The sequence below is a fragment of the Oncorhynchus gorbuscha genome, linkage group LG24 (genome assembly GCF_021184085.1).
Source record: "Oncorhynchus gorbuscha isolate QuinsamMale2020 ecotype Even-year linkage group LG24, OgorEven_v1.0, whole genome shotgun sequence".
NCBI classification, from domain to species: domain Eukaryota; kingdom Metazoa; phylum Chordata; class Actinopteri; order Salmoniformes; family Salmonidae; genus Oncorhynchus; species Oncorhynchus gorbuscha.
Window position 1 is genome coordinate 40,188,002 of NC_060196.1, and position 16,164 is coordinate 40,204,165.

At 44.0% G+C, this 16,164-nt stretch overlaps 1 protein-coding gene across 1 annotated transcript; it reads right to left on the reverse strand.

Moving 5' to 3' along the window:
- Nucleotides 1–1,091: 1,091 nt before the first annotated feature.
- Nucleotides 1,092–9,812, reverse strand: LOC124013058 (protachykinin-like). The gene is made up of 5 exons (XM_046327190.1): nucleotides 9,153–9,812; nucleotides 8,115–8,217; nucleotides 7,857–7,880; nucleotides 2,059–2,115; nucleotides 1,092–1,899 (listed from the first exon to the last, which is right to left on the reverse strand). The coding sequence occupies exons 1-5, from the start codon at nucleotides 9,261–9,263 to the stop codon at nucleotides 1,856–1,858; spliced, it is 339 nt and encodes a 112-aa protein (XP_046183146.1). The 5' UTR covers nucleotides 9,264–9,812; the 3' UTR covers nucleotides 1,092–1,855.
- Nucleotides 9,813–16,164: the final 6,352 nt, after the last annotated feature.

Here is a 16,164-nt window from a genome sequence, read left to right on the forward strand (position 1 = left end):
AGAGGTAACTAATTTACCTTTTAAACATATTTTAAATGTCAGAACAGTTATGATGAAACTTAAGCTTTCATGCATTGATCAAAAGCCCCAAAGTTATCTTTCTTATTGAAAAGGAAAAGGCACAACATTCACTCACCATTAAAAACAGTTTATGGAATCAACTATTGAAAGCTTGATTGTTTGTCCTTCATCAGGATATGAATTTGAACATTTCTTACTCATTTCGTCTCCCCCCCCGTTTTTGTTTTAACTTGTCATCATACTCATGTCATATGAGAAAGGCTAATGCTTCTGATGTGACTTAGCCATTCTGTACTTAATAAGTGGCCACACAAACTGATCAGACAGATAATGTACCTATCTGGAATAACGATGACAAAAGGACGAGGTGTTTGTTGCCCGTTGCATACTGTCCTTTCCTGGAGTGTGTTGTGTTAAAGAGAGCAAGACCTTGGCATGGCGTAACAATGGTCTATAAATCATTTTCACAAACGTTTAAGTAAAGTGTGCTATGCGTGTGTTCTTGCGTGAGCGTGTCATTAAGATAATGATAGAATGTGAATATATGCTGGGAACAACATGAATCAATTGAAGATGAAACATGATTGGGACAGGCTGGTATAATGGGTTCCATAAGGAAGCCCACTCAGACCAAAACAGGTTTGGATGCTAAACATATTGCATTGATTGCACTTTGTTTTCTGAACCGCAATCCATCTAGACTCTAGATGGAAATGTATGAAACTATAGCATTACATGTCTAAAGTGATAGTGTCTATCTACTGTATTAAACTGCTTCTGAAATAAACGTGCTCCACACACTTAACAATATCTATCTCACTTGTTATTGTTTTTTTTTTTTCTGTGGTCGTGATCATACGTTTGCATTACAATATTCACACTGGTATACCACTTAAGTACAAAGCAATATATTGGGCATGCCCAATTTGGCAACTGTGTGCTACTTTCTTTGTCCACTAGAGGGTGGACCACTCCACATTATATCAACACCCTCTACACAGCATAGTTCACCAGTGAAAATAAGAAATGAAAGTTCCACCAATAAAGAAAATAGTTTTAATTATATCACGCCACAATTACATACAAGTATTCTGTCATACCATACATCTTGGTTTCATAAACATGACAGTTTGATTTACAGTCCATTTAAATGAGAGCATGTCCTGATGGAGCAGCATGTCTGTAGTGTACCAGAGTATTTCGTTTATTTACAGCACAATCAGTTGTGATTAAAACAGTTGAGGCACTAGACAGTGGGATTGGCAGTGCAATTTTCTACATACCCTGGGGTAGAGCTTTGCTTTGATGGTCCACGACAACAGTGTTCTCTGGAACCTATGATATGATGATGGTACTAATACTTTGACATACATTAAATAACATAATGTTTCTGTAAGGTACGGTAGGAGTATCCGTTCACACCGAGGGTGACAACAGTCCACTATCTTCCACAAATTTACCAGGTTTTCCCAGAAATCCTAGTTGGAATATTCTGGAAATGTCCGTCTTATGATTTCCCTTCAAATTCCAATCTTCCAACCGGAATTTCTGGAAAACCTGGGAATGATTGGGAAAACGAACAGAATTCTGTAACCCTATTCAGATCACACTCCTGCATTCTTCCAAAACAAGTCACATTGGCACAGTCAGGTACAGTACAGCTACATCACCACGATGTGAAAACAGACATTTTATTACGGTAATTTACAATAAATTTGACAACACATATTTTGGAGGAAACAAAACTACGCATCAAACACCCCTTCCAATCTTCTGTAGGAATGACTTGTTGAGAAGCGGACCAATAGCAGAGGACTGAATACAGATTCACTGGTTAGCGGCGCTTGTAGTTCTGTTGTGTGTTCCACTCAAATGAATCTATGGTTGAAGAGAAAGCTTGTAAATAACACAGCACAGATTCTTTTCAGATTGTCATTTTTAGCCCAGTTCCAGCAATTATTGTGGATTCGTAGCAAGAACAGCTTGGTTCAGCTCGGTTCGACTCAGTAGTGTAAAAAGCCAATATGAGGCCTGTACCTGGTTCGTCTTGGCTCCTCTTGCCCATCAATCCAACAAAGGAGTTAATTTTATGTCCTGAAAGAGAAGACAGCCAATACCATTGACACTGCAGTTATAGACAATGAGTGATGCAGTGACTAGTGTGCAGAGCAAAAAGGTGCAAGTTCTTTCAGTAACTGCCAATATTGTTTACATCCTGACCCTAAACTTAACCCTAGCCCTAACCTTAACCCTAGCCCTAACCTTAACCCTTATTCTAACCCTAACTGTAACCTTAGCAAGCGGTTGCTTATCAACAGATAGTGTGTTTACTGTACGACCATCTGTAGAACATCTATCTGGACTATTCAAATAACGTGTGACCAATCATTTTCGTCAGTGATGCAATGAATAGTGTATAACCTAAATGGTGAGAGGAGAGTGTGTAGAATCATATCTACACTCCTCCTACTCTGGCAGATATCTAGTCTTGTGTAAATTGATGGATGGACTCAGTCCCCGTCCCCTTGCCCTAGTGACTGAGAGATATAGAGGCGGCCACCCACACGTTTTGGAAGGAAGGGTAGTGGTTGGAGATAGTTTTTCCTAGGAGGGCGGGATAGGATGCATGTACTGAGGGGACACTTGCGTCCCAGACTGACGGATGTCTCTGTCAGACTCTGTCAATCACACTAATGGAATAGAATATAAAGGTGGAGGGAATGGAGGAGACAGGTGAGGATGTGGGGGAGAAGGGGGAGTGGTGGGGTTATAAAACTCTGCGTGAGACCCCTGGGATACCCTATCTGTCAACATACCCTCTCTGGCAACACATCAGGGGTTTGGGAATCATGATGATCGTAATGGGGCGACGGCATCCTGTGCCATTTCAATTGGTGGTCTAGTCACGAGTCACTTGAAATTTCCCCTCCGGACGTCATAAGTGCTTGCTTGGACCCTCCATTGTGTGTTATATACTGTAATATATTATAATGTATATATTATATGTATACTGTATAATGTATATATTATATTCAACAGTTTGTGTTGAAGGGTGAGATGCTCGGGTCCATCTTTCCATCATCCGCGTAACCAATCTAATTTAATGCCTAAATGTCCTTGGGGCATTGATTGAAGCACTCTCTCTCCCCCTTTTTCTGTCTCCCTCTCTAGCTCACCTTTGCTCTCTCCCCATCTCTCTTCTTCCATTCCTCTCTCTCCCCCCTCTCTCTCTTCTTCCATTCCTCTCTCCCCTCTCTCTCTCTTCTTCCATTCCTCTCTCTCCCCCTCTCTCTCTCTCTCTTCTTCCATTCCTCTCTCCCCCCTCTCTCTCTTCTTCCATTCCTCTCTCTCCCCTCTCTCTCTCTTCTTCCATTCCTCTCTCTCCCTCTCTCTCTCTTCTTCCATTCCTCTCTCTCCTCCCTCTCTCTCTCTTCTTCCATTCCTCTCTCTCTCCCCCTCTCTCTTCTTCCGTTCCTCTCTCCCCCTCTCTCTCTCTTCTTCCATTCCTCTCTCTCCCCTCTCTCTCTCTTCTTCCATTCCTCTCTCTCCCCTCTCTCTCTCTTCTTCCATTCCTCTCTCTCCCCTCTCTCTCTCTTCTTCCATTCCTCTCTCTCCCCCCTCTCTCTCTTCTTCCATTCCTCTCTCCCCTCTCTCTCTTCTTCCATTCCTCTCTCCCCTCTCTCTCTTCTTCCATTCCTCTCTCCCCTCTCTCTCTTCTTCCATTCCTCTCTCTCCCCTCTCTCTCTTCTTCCATTCCTCTCTCCCCCTCTCTCTTCTTCCATTCCTCTCTCCCCCTCTCTCTCTCTTCTTCCATTCCTCTCTATCCCCTCTCTCTCTCTTCTTCCATTCCTCTCTCTCCCTTCTCTCTCTCTTCTTCCAGTCCTCTCTCTACCCTCTCTCTCTCTCTTCTTCCATTCCTCTCTCTCCTCCCTCTCTCTCTTCTTCCATTCCTCTCTCTCCCCTCCCTCTCTCTTCTTCCATTCCTCTCTCTCCCCGCTCTCTCTCTTCTTCCATTCCTCTCTCTCCCCGCTCTCTCTCTTCTTCCATTCCTCTCTCCCCCTCTCTCTCTCTTCTTCCATTCCTCTCTATCCCCTCTCTCTCTCTTCTTCCATTCCTCTCTCCCCTCTCTCTCTTCTTCCATTCCTCTCTCCCCTCTCTCTCTTCTTCCATTCCTCTCTCCCCTCTCTCTCTTCTTCCATTCCTCTCTCTCCCCTCTCTCTCTTCTTCCATTCCTCTCTCCCCCTCTCTCTTCTTCCATTCCTCTCTCCCCCTCTCTCTCTCTTCTTCCATTCCTCTCTATCCCCTCTCTCTCTCTTCTTCCATTCCTCTCTCTCCCTTCTCTCTCTCTTCTTCCAGTCCTCTCTCTACCCTCTCTCTCTCTCTTCTTCCATTCCTTTCTCCCCCTCTCGCTCTCTTCTTCCATTCCTCTCTCTCCCCTCTCTCTCTTCTTCCATTCCTCTCTCTCCCCTCTCTCTCTCTTCTTCCATTCCCCTCTCTCCCTTCTCTCTCTCTTCTTCCAGTCCTCTCTCTCCCCTCTCTCTCTCTTCTTCCATTCCTCTCTCTCCCCTCTCTATTTCTCTCTGATTGCTTCTAATGATGAGTGATGTACAGTCATGCCTGCATTAAGGCTCCTGCCACACATTGGTCTATACCAGATATTCAGTCAATTCAGAACATATTCAGACCCCTAGACTTTTTCCAAATGTCGTTACGTTACAGCCTTATTCTAAAATGTATTGTTTTCCCTCAACAACCAACACACACACTACCCCATAACGTCAAAGCGAAAAACAGAAATACCTAATTTACATAATAACACAATAATAACAAAATATCAAATTAAATTGTATTTGTCACATGCGCCGAATACATCAGGCCAAAGAACAAATAAAAAAACTGAAAAAGTTGGATGCATCAGTCCTTCTGGGAGATAAGTAGGTAGAGGAAGACCTTACCACGAAATGTTTACTTACAAGCCCTTAAAAATGCAGTTCAAGAAATAGAGTTAAGAAAATATTTACTAAACAAACTAAAGTTGAAAAAAAATCATAAAATCAAAAAGTAACACAAGAAAATTACACAACAATAATGAGGCTATATACAGGGGGAACCAGTCCGCCAACATTTTCTAAAGACCCCATGGGAAATATCACATTTACATAAGAATTCAGACCCTTTACCCAGTACTTTGTTAAAGAACCCTTGGCAGCGATTACAGCCTTGAGTCTTTTTGGGTATGACACTACAAGCTTGCACACCTGCATTTGGGAAGTTTCTCCGATTCTTCTCTGCAGATCCTCTCAAGCTCTGTCAGGTTGGATAGGAAGTGCCGCTGCACAGCTATTTTCAGGTCTCTCCAGAGATGTTAGATTAGGTTCAAGTACGGACTCTGGCTGGGCCACTCAAGGACATTCAGAGACTTGTCCCGAAGCCACTCCTGCGCTGTCTTGGCCATGTGCTTAATGTGGGTCCTAAGTGCCCCTGGAGCAAGTTTTCATCAAGGATCTCGTAGTACTATGCTCCATTCATCTTTCCCTCGATCCCGACTAGTCTCCCAGTCCCAGCCGCTGAAAAACATCAACACAGCATGATGCTAGCACCACCATGCTTCACCGTAGGGATGGTCCCAGGTTTCCTCCAGATGTGACGCTTGGCATTCAGGCCAAAGAGTTCAATCATGGTTTTATCAGACCAGGGAATGTTGTTTTTAGGTACCTTTCGGCAAAGTCCAAGCGAGCTGTCATGTGCCTTTTACTGAGGAGTGGCTTCCGTCTGGCCACTCTAACATAAAAGTCTGATTGGTGAAGTGCTGCAGAGATGGTTGTCCTTCTGGAAGGTGCTCCCACCACCACAGAGGAACTCTGGAGCTCTGTCAGAGTGACCATCGGGTTCTTGGTCACCTCCCTGACCAAGGACCTTCTCCCCCGATTACTCAGTTTGGCTAGGCGGCCAGCTTTAGAAAGAGTCTTGGTGGTTCCAAACTTCTTCCAATTGAGAATGATGGAGGCCAATGTGTTCTTGGTTTTTGCTCTGACATGCACTGTCAACTGTGGGACCTTATATAGACAGGTGTGTGCCTTTCCAAATCATGTCCAACCAATTGAAATTACCACAGGTGGACTCCAATCAAGTTGTGCAAAAAAAAAAAAAAATCTGTTTTTGATTTGTCATTATGGGGTATTGCGTGTAGGTTGATGAGGATTATTATATTTAAATCCATTTTAGAATAAGGCTGTAATTTAACAAATTGTGCTAAAAGGGATTAGGTCTGAACACTTTCTAAATGCACTATACAGTATGTATTTATGCTGCACTTGCTGCCTCCTTTCGCTGAGTAGGGGAGTCATTTAAGAAATACCTAAATGACTGAACAGAGGGGATGTGGGATATCCCTCTCTCTCTCCCACTGGGCACAGATGTCTTTTCAATGTCTAGTTTTGATTTACATTTGGTTGAGTTAACTACAGTGAATTCAGCATGAAAAAAAACATGATATCACCATGTAATTGGATTTAGGTTCAAAGTTCTTTGATAAATTTCCTTTCATTGATTACTTTTTCCATGTTGATTCAACGTCATCACATTTTTTTTACTCAGTCAAGGGGTCTTCAAGGCAGACTGAACACTACCATCCTAGTGAAGAAATGGAGTGGTCTTCAAGGCAGACTGAACACTACCATCCTAGTGAAGAAATGGAGTGGTCTTCAAGGCAGACTGAACACTACCATCCTAGTGAAGAAATGGAGTGGTCTTCAAGGTAGAATTAACACTACCATCCTAGTGAAGAAATGGAGTGGTCTTCAAGGCAGAATTAACACTACCATCCTAGTGAAGAAATGGAGTGGTCTTCAAGGCAGAATTAACACTACCATCCTAGTGAAGAAATGGAGTGGTCTTCAAGGCAGAATTAACACTACCATCCTAGTGAAGAAATGGAGTGGTCTTCAAGGCAGACTTAACACTAGCATCCTAGTGAAGAAATGGAGTGGTTTTTCAAGGCAGAATTAACACTACCATCCTAGCGAAGAAATGGAGTGGTCTTCAAGGCAGAATTAACACTACCATCCTAGGGAATAAATGGAGTGGTCTTCAAGGCAGAATTAACACTACCATCCTAGTGAAGAAATGGAGTGGTCTTCAAGGCAGAATTAACACTACCATCCTAGTAAAGAAATGGAGTGGTCTTCAAGGCAGAATTAACACTACCATCCTATTGATGGCCTGAGGTCTTTAAGGCAGAATTAAAATGATGTACCCTAGTGAGGGAATGTTGGGGTTTTCAAGGCATTGAAGACCACCTACTGTCTCCTTAAATCCCTCAAACGACCTGTTAGCTGTGTGGGTTGTGATTTAATTAAAACATCTGACAATTTTTTTTCTCTCGCTCCCTCTCTTTCGTTTGACTTTTACTTACCATTATGCAAAATAAATATCAATTTTTCAGCCCATGCATTTTCTTATTTTGCTGCTGTGCAACATTTGGTGTGTGTTCTCCCTCCCACACATGGTTAGCACGAACCTCTACAACCCACATGGTGAACTACAGGTGAACAGTAGTCATGGCGTCAACGTCATCAAACGTCATAACTTGTAACACCTGACCTGATGTGCAAATAATCCCCAACCTTGCCTGACAGGCTACCAGCACCAGCCTAGCCTACACACGTGTGCCTCACATGCTCAGTTATGCACAGTCCTTGTGCCTTTGTAACATGTCAGTAAAACTATTTATAATTTAATAAACCATGGTTTCATATTTCGGACAAGGACAATTATTGCGAAATATTCTCCGATATTAATGAAAAATATGAATTAATTATGAGTTTGTCACTTACTTTTTCGGGTTATCTGTGCATTCGCTGTTGGAAGAAAGGGGGAAAAACATCAATCAATGTAGGCCTACAATAATGTAATTTCCTTTATGAATAGGCACAAAACGTGCATAAAGATATTGATATACAGTTTGTAATTATGAATTGCAATAATAATGCATATCAATTCATGTGATTCATTTTAATGGCAACAAACGGGAAAGTGTCTTATAGAGACTGAAGAATGGCAACAGGGCGAGGCGCGAGGAGGCACGGTCTTACCGGAGGAGCGTTTCCCCATCAGGCCAAAGAACTGATGAGGCCGCGGTTTCCGCGTCATCCTCCGCAGTATCTCTCTGAACGGGTCAGACGACAGCCACTCGTCCTGCACGAGGGAGGAAATCAAATTAACGGAACATTAGACATAGGGTATAGGAGGAGGGGGAGACAGACTCCTTTATAGCCTACAAGCCTATAGCTCTGCGTAAAATATCGTATATTTTTATAGCTCTAGATCTAATCTCGAAGGGCAATCTATATATATCAGTAAAGACACCCCGTGTGAACTTTCATATCCTATCCTATTTTTATCTGAGGTGTAGCCTATATTTCTAGAGTCAACATTAGGCTAAAAGCAGGGGCCCAACAGCTGCTAATGACCACGGGCTCATTACAGTGTCCATCACTTATCCAAGACATCCCAGGTCCTTTGGTTCCTTCTTTATTGAATAATATAACCCACCCGCCTTGTTACAACGCTCTGTGTTTCCTCGGCGGCGAGGCAATGATTACATAGGCCTACCTGCTGAATGTTCCCAATCTGACTGAAGTTTATGAGAAATATGCCCCAAGATCCGCCCAGAGACTTGGCAGTCGCCCAACCCGCAATGTCAAAGGTTGAACGTGCGCTACATGCGAATGAAGCTTCAATCTGGGACTAAAGTAATGATCGTTGTACACTGAGCTAAAAGCTCACAATTTACGCCCAATGAATCATAACAAATCTTTCACCCGACATTATGTTTAATCCCTATACATGCTTAATTACGCATCACCAAACTCTCCGAAACAGGTGAATTCAACTATAACAGACATCAGCATACAAATATTTTATAACATGTGTGATAAAAAAATAGTTTTAAACAATTTTGGTGAACAAAACACAAGGCTGTGCCATTAAATTAAACAATCTTTTTTTGTCGAATAGTTAAGCAATCATACATTTTTACATGTTCATTTTTTAAATTAGTTTAGTAGACGAGTCTAACGGAAGAAATAATATAATTGTCTTGTTATGTCAAATCATTAAATCAGTCCTACCGTAATTTGATCGTTTGTCCAATAATCAAGATCTTCTTTTGGACCAATTTCTTCACAAAAAAATTGGGCAATAGCAATAAAAGCTATCACAAGCGGTAGAAGTAATTTCATGATGCAGCTATCTGTTGCGCGCAACTCTTCCGCCCTAAAACTATTCTTTCTTCGTTTGTTTCTATTTTAAAAAGTAGAAATAGGCTATTACAGCACTTGTAAATTGAGTTTAAATGTTTTTCAACCCCTCTCTATGACTTTTGAGAGCTCGATGTTTACACCTGCGGAAATTGGTATCGTCTCCTCTCCATATAAGTGTCTTAAGCGTACGCAAAAATGAAATGTTCCTTGGTTGAAACCTCCGCTCAGTTCCCTCTCTGCTCCAGTCCGCGCGCTCTGCCGCTCTACAGCGTCTACACCTTGGTCCTGTTGGGTCTTTGTGACAACACTGTAGTACTGCACTAGGTTATATATATAGCAAGGGGTAGAAGTGCGACAGGTATCTTAATTCGCTTTAAATCAAGTACATTTACTTGACATGTACTTCCTGAGAGCTGTGTGATGACTAACATCCGTCGTGGGATTTTGCATATGGTCGATATTACTTTCAAACGTTCCCCTATGACCCTCCTTAGCACTCTGCTTATTGTTCCCGTTGTAATCAGAATGTCCAAGTGAAGCGAATGGAGTAGGAGAGTCTGATGACGCACTGAAGTTCAAGGTTTCTACGTAAGTACTTATGACTGTCCTACGCCAAAGCAACAAAATCATTATACAACGAAAATTGATTTGCATCTTATATATCAGTGGAAGATGTTTTCAACAAACATTCCAGAATCTTCACATTGCAGTTGACAAGTTTGGATTCCAAAAGTCACTTTTCTAAACTTTTGTAAAAATGAATAGTTGTACATCGAATAATTAGAATTACTAAACCATGTCAACAGGAGTCTCATCTTTTTTTCTGATTTCATATATTACTTTAGAAAGTAAACGTGTTTAAATAAAATCTTAGATAGGCCTACAGAACTTTATAATTTGTGAACCCCCCTAACAACTCTAAAATCACACAGACAAGGTCCCCCAATCACTTATAGGCTCTATAGGCTTCTCTCAGAAGAGGATGCTGTGTGCATTCTTCCTTTCTACCCAGATATAGGCTATTTGACAATGGTTCTGGACACATTGTGCTGTAGGCCTACATGACACTCCCACAGAGCTTTTAAACAAAGTCTAAATCATGGAGGTTGAAAGAAAGAGAAAGCGAGAGAAAGAGAGAGAGCAAAAACATATATAGTCCCTTGACTTTTTCCAAATTTTGTTACGTTACAGCCTTATTCTAAAATTCATTCAACTGTTTTTTTCCCTCATCAATCTACACACAACACCCCATAATGACAAAGCAAAAACAGGTTTTTAGAAATTTTAGCAAAGTATTAAAAATAAAAACTGAAATATGACAAGTATTCAGACCCTTTACTCAGTACTTTGTTGAAGCACATTTGGCAGCCATTACAGCCTCGAGTCTTCATGGGTGTGACTCTACAAGCTTGGCACACCTGTATTTGGAGAGTTTCTCCCATTCTTCTCTGCAGATTCTCTCAAGCTCTGTCAGGTTGGATGGGGAGCATCGCTGCACAGCTATTTTCAGGTCTCTCCAGAGATGTTAGATCAGGGTCAAGTCCGGGCTCTGGCTGGGCCACTCAAGGACATTCAGAGACGTGTCCCGAAGCCACTCCTGCGTTGTCTTTGCTGTGTGCTTAGGGCCGTTGTCCTGTTGGAAGGTGAACCTTCGCCCCCAGTCTGAGGGACCTGAGCGCTCTTTCCCTCCAGCCTGACTAGTCTTCCAGTCCCTGCCACTGAAAACATCCCGACAGCTGATGCTGCCACCACCATTTCTTTACATGTTCTATGTATTTATTTGACCTTTATTTAACCAGGTATGCCAGTTGAGAACAAGTTCTCATTTACAACTGCGACCTGGCCAAGATAAAGCTAAGCAGTTTGACACATACAACAACACAGTTACACATGGAATAAACAAACATACAATCAATAATACAGTAGAAAAATCTATATACAGCGTGTGCAAATGAGGTAAGATAAGGGAGATAAGTAAATAGGCCATGGTGGCAAAGTAATTACAATATAGCAATTAAACACTGGAATGGTAGGATGTGCAGAAGATAAATGTGCAATTTGAGATACTGGAGTGCAAAGGATCAAGATGAATAAATAAATAAATACAGTATGGGGATGAGGAAGATTGGATGGGCTATTTACAGATGAGCTATGTACAGGTGCAGGATCTGTGAGCTGCTCTGACAGCTGGTGCTTAAAGCTAGTGAGGGAGGTAAGAGTCTCCAGCTTCAGAGATTTTTGCAGTTTGTTCCAGTCATTGGCAGCAGAGATTCCCCAGCATTGCGCACTGCTGCCATCATCAATACGCACACCTGCCTTCCCTCGTCACGCGCGTCAGCGATTATTGGAGTCACCTGGACTCAATCATTACCTTCCCTATATCTGTCTGGTTCACTGCTCTGTTCCCTGCTTCTGCATTGATTGTCATATGTCCTTGTATACCCGTGTGCTGACACTGGTCCTGTCTTGTTTTCTGTGTTTCCTGATTATATGTTTGAGTCCCCGTACCTGCTTCTCATCCCCGGCGTCGGTCCTTACACGTGGTGTTGATGGTACCCTAAATTCAATTACAAAATATACAGACCACACATTCCAATTGGCTATACTTAAACTCTTTAACATCATCCTCAGCTCTGGCATCGTCCACAATATTTGGAACCAAGAACGGATCATCCCAATCCACAAAAGCAGAGACAAATTTGACCCCAATAAATTCAGCGGGAGATGCATCAACAGCCACCTTGGGACAGTCCTCTGCATTATCATCAACAGCCACCTTGGGACAGTCCTCTGCATTATCATCAACAGCCACCTTGGGATAGTCCTCTGCATTATCATCAACAGCCACCTTGGGACAGTCCACTGCATTATCATCAACAGCCACCTTGGGACAGTCCTCTGCATTATCATCAACAGCCACCGTGGGACAATCCTCTGCATTATCATCAACAGCCGCCTTGGGATAGTCCTCTGCATTATCATCAACAGCCACCTTGGGACAATCCTCTGCATTATCATCAACAGCCACCTTGGGACAGTCCTCTGCATTATCATCAACAGCCACCTTGGGACAGTCCTCTGCATTATCATCAACAGCCACCTTGGGACAGTTCACTGCACTATCATTAACAGCAGACTCACACATTTCCTCAGTGAAAACAATGTAATGAGCAAATTTCAGATTGGCTTTTTACCAAATTAGACCGATAGACCACGTGTTCACCCTGCACACCCTAATTGACAAACAAACAAACCAAAACAAAGGCAAAGTCTTCTCATGCTTTGGCATAAAGGTCTGCTATACAAATTGATGGAAAGTGAGTTTGGGGGAAAAACATACAACATTATAAAATCCATGTACACAAACAAGTGTGCAGTTTTTAAAAACACAGCCCATGACAACAAACCTTAGTAAGACAAAAATATAGGCTTGCCAGTTGCCAGGACCACAAATACAAGTTCTGTCTAGACACCGTTACCCTAGAGCATACAAAAAACTATACATACCTTGGCCTAAACATCAGTGCCACAGATAACTTCCACAAATCTGTGAACGACCTGAGAGACAAGGCAAGAAGGGCCTGCTATGCCATCAAAAGGAACATAAAATTCGCCATTACAATTAGGATCTGGTAAAAAAATACATGAATCCATTATTGAACCCATTGAACCCTTTATTGAACCCTTTATGGCTGTGAGGTCTGGGGTCCGTCCGCTCACCAACCAAGAATTCACAAACTGGGACAAACACCAAACTGAGAGTCTGCATGCAGAATTCTGCAAAAATATTCTTCCTGTACAACGTAAAACACCAAATAATGCATGCAGAGCAGAGTTAGGCCGATATCAGCTAATTATCAAAATCCAGATTCTTCAACCACCTAAAAGGAAGCAATTCCCAACCTTCCATAGCAAAGCCATCACCCACAGAGAGATGAACCTGGAAAAGAGTCCCCTAAGCAAGTTGGTCCAGGGGCTCTGTTCACAAACACAAACAGACCCCACAGAGCCCCTGGACTGCTACACAACTAGACCCAACCAAATCATCAGAAAATAAAAAGAGAATTACTTGACACATTGGAAAGAATTAACAAACAAAAAAAGAGCAAACTAGAATGCTATTTGGCCCTAAACAGAGGGTACACAGTGGCAGAACACCTGACCACTGTGACACTGTCCCATATCTATTGGGTGAAATACCACGGTGTGCCAACACAGCAGCAAAATGTGTGACCTGTTGCCACAAGAAAAGGGCAACTAGTAAAGAACAAACACCATTGTAAAATACCACCCATATTTCTGTGTATTTATTTAGTATTTGAACCATTTGCATGGAGGTGAATAACCCTGCAAAGTGGAGAGGAGCCAGGTCATTTGTTTTGCAGAAAGTTGTTGGCTGTGAAGAGAGAGATACACCGACAACACACAGTCCACAGTGTCCACGCAGCTCAATTCGTGCTTGACAACTCAAGTGCCTTTATCCCAGCAATAATGGACTCCTTTTATTCAATCAATGGCAAAATGCTAATGTTAATTTGACCCGAAAATAACATGTGAGGTGCAAAGCCTGTCTGCCATTCGCAATAGATGGAATGTCATTGTCATGTACATGTACTGTATCTATAGTCTATGGATTATATAAAAGGTCACCCAGTCACTATTAATCACATAGTGGGATGTGTGCATTTCTAATACATAAACCATGATGTAAATAGTCCTGAGTACATGTACAGACAGAGATACAATGATGATGTTATGTCTGAACTGAAATCCACAGGTTATTCATGTACTTTAGGATCGACCCAGTCAGAATGTGGCCATTTTACAGAGATCCAACCTATAGGAAGTTTTGTAATGACACCTGAATCTAAATCTGACATTTGACCTTTTGCCACGTCACATTGTGCCCGTCGTCAGAGCACATGCATATATTATTCAAATGTTCCGTTTATAAATAACAAATATTACATTTATGGATCAGGACGAATAAATCAGCAGTGACTTAAAATTCCCTGCTGCCTGGCGGGTCTGGAGACAAAGTTACGGTGGATTTACGCTGCCGCTAATATTAATGACATTATCTGTGATGCCATGGTATCTGTGGTCACCAAGACTCTTTAGATGGATATCAATCATCTGATTAACAGAGGGAAGAAGAGAGGGAGGAAAGGGAAGGGATATTAAATCAGAAGAAGCGGGTATCATGTGGGAGAAGAAAATGGGAGATGGAGACTGAGAGAAAGAGAGTATGAAAGAGAGACGAGGAGAGGCAGGGGGTAGATGGGGAGGGGTGGGAGGTAGAGGGAGGTAGGGGGGAGAGGTGGGAGATAGAGGGAGGTAGAGGGAGGTAGAGGGAGAGAGGTGGGAGGGGGAGGGGTGGGAGGTAGAGGGGGAGAGGTGGGAGGTAGAGGGGGAGGTAGAGGGGGAGAGGTGGGAGTAGAGGGAGGAAGAGGGAGGTAGAGGGAGGTAGAGGGGGAGAGGTGGGAGGTAGTAGAGGGAGGTAGAGGGAGAGAGGTGGGAGGTAGAGGGGGAGGTAGAGGGGGAGAGGTGGGAGGTAGAGGGAGAGAGGTGGGAGGTAGAGGGAGCTAGAGGGAGAGAGGTGGGAGGTAGAGGGAGGTGGAGGGAGAGAGGTGGGAAGCGGGAGGTAGAGGGAGGTGGAGGGAGAGAGGTGGGAGGTAGAGGGAGGTGGAGGGAGGTAGAGGGAGGTGGAGGGAGAGAGGTGGGAGGTAGAGGGAGGTAGAGGGAGAGAGGTGGGAGGGGGTGAGGTGGGAGGTAGAGGGGGTAGAGGGGTAAAGGGGGAGTTAGAGGGGGAGAGGGGGAGGTAGAGGGAGAGAGGGAGATAGAGGGAGTTAGAGGGAGGTAGAGGGAGGTAGAGGTGTGAGGTAGAGGGAGGTAGAGGGAGGTAGAGGGAGAGAGGTGGGAGGTAGAGGGGGAGAAGAGGGGGAGATGTGGGAGGTAGAGGGAGAGAGATGGGAGGTAGAGGGAGGTAGAGGGATAGAGGTGGGAGGGGAGAGTTGGGAGGTAGAGGGGGAGGTAGAGGGGGAGAGGTGGGAGGTAGAGGGAGGTAGACGGAGAGAGGTGGGAGGTTGAGGGAGGAAGAGAGGTGGGAGGTAGAGGGAGGTGGAGGGAGGTAGAGGGAGAGAAAGGGAGAGTGGTGGGAGGTAGAGGGGGAGGTAGAGGGGGAGAGGTGGGAAGTAGAGGGAGGTAGATGGAGAGAGGTGGGAGGTAGAGGGAGGAAGAGAGGTGGGAGGTAGAAGGAGGTAGAGGGAGAGAGGTGGGAGGTAGAGGGAGAGAAAGGGAGAGGTGGGAGGTAGAGGGAGGTAGAGGGAGAGAGGTGGGAGGTAGAGGGAAAGAGGTGGGAGGTAGAGGGAGGTGGAGGGAGGTAGAGGGAGAGAGGTGGGAGGTAGAGGGAGAGAGGTGGGAGGTAGAGGGAGGTGGAGGGAGGTAGAGGGAGAGAGAGAGAGGTGGGAGGTGGGAGGTAGAGGGAGAGAGGTGGGAGGTAGAGGGAGAGAAAGGGAGAGTGGTGGGAGGTAGATGGAGGTAGAGGGAGAGAGGTGGGAGGTAGAGGGAAAGAGGTGGGAGGTAGAGGGAGGTGGAGGGAGGTAGAGGGAGAGAGGTGGGAGGTAGAGGGAGAGAGGTGGGAGGTAGAGGGAGGTGGAGGGAGGTAGAGGGAGAGAGAGAGAGGTGGGAGGTGGGAGGTAGAGGGAGAGAGAGGTGGGAGGTAGAGGGAGAAAGGTGGGAGGTAGAGGGAGGTGGAGAGAAACAGACAGAGATATGCTTATTATATAGAGAACTGTGGTGATACGATGGCAATACGACACGGCATGGCAGGTGACCGGGGTGAGGCTCTATGTCACCACCATGTAGATAACAGAATCAG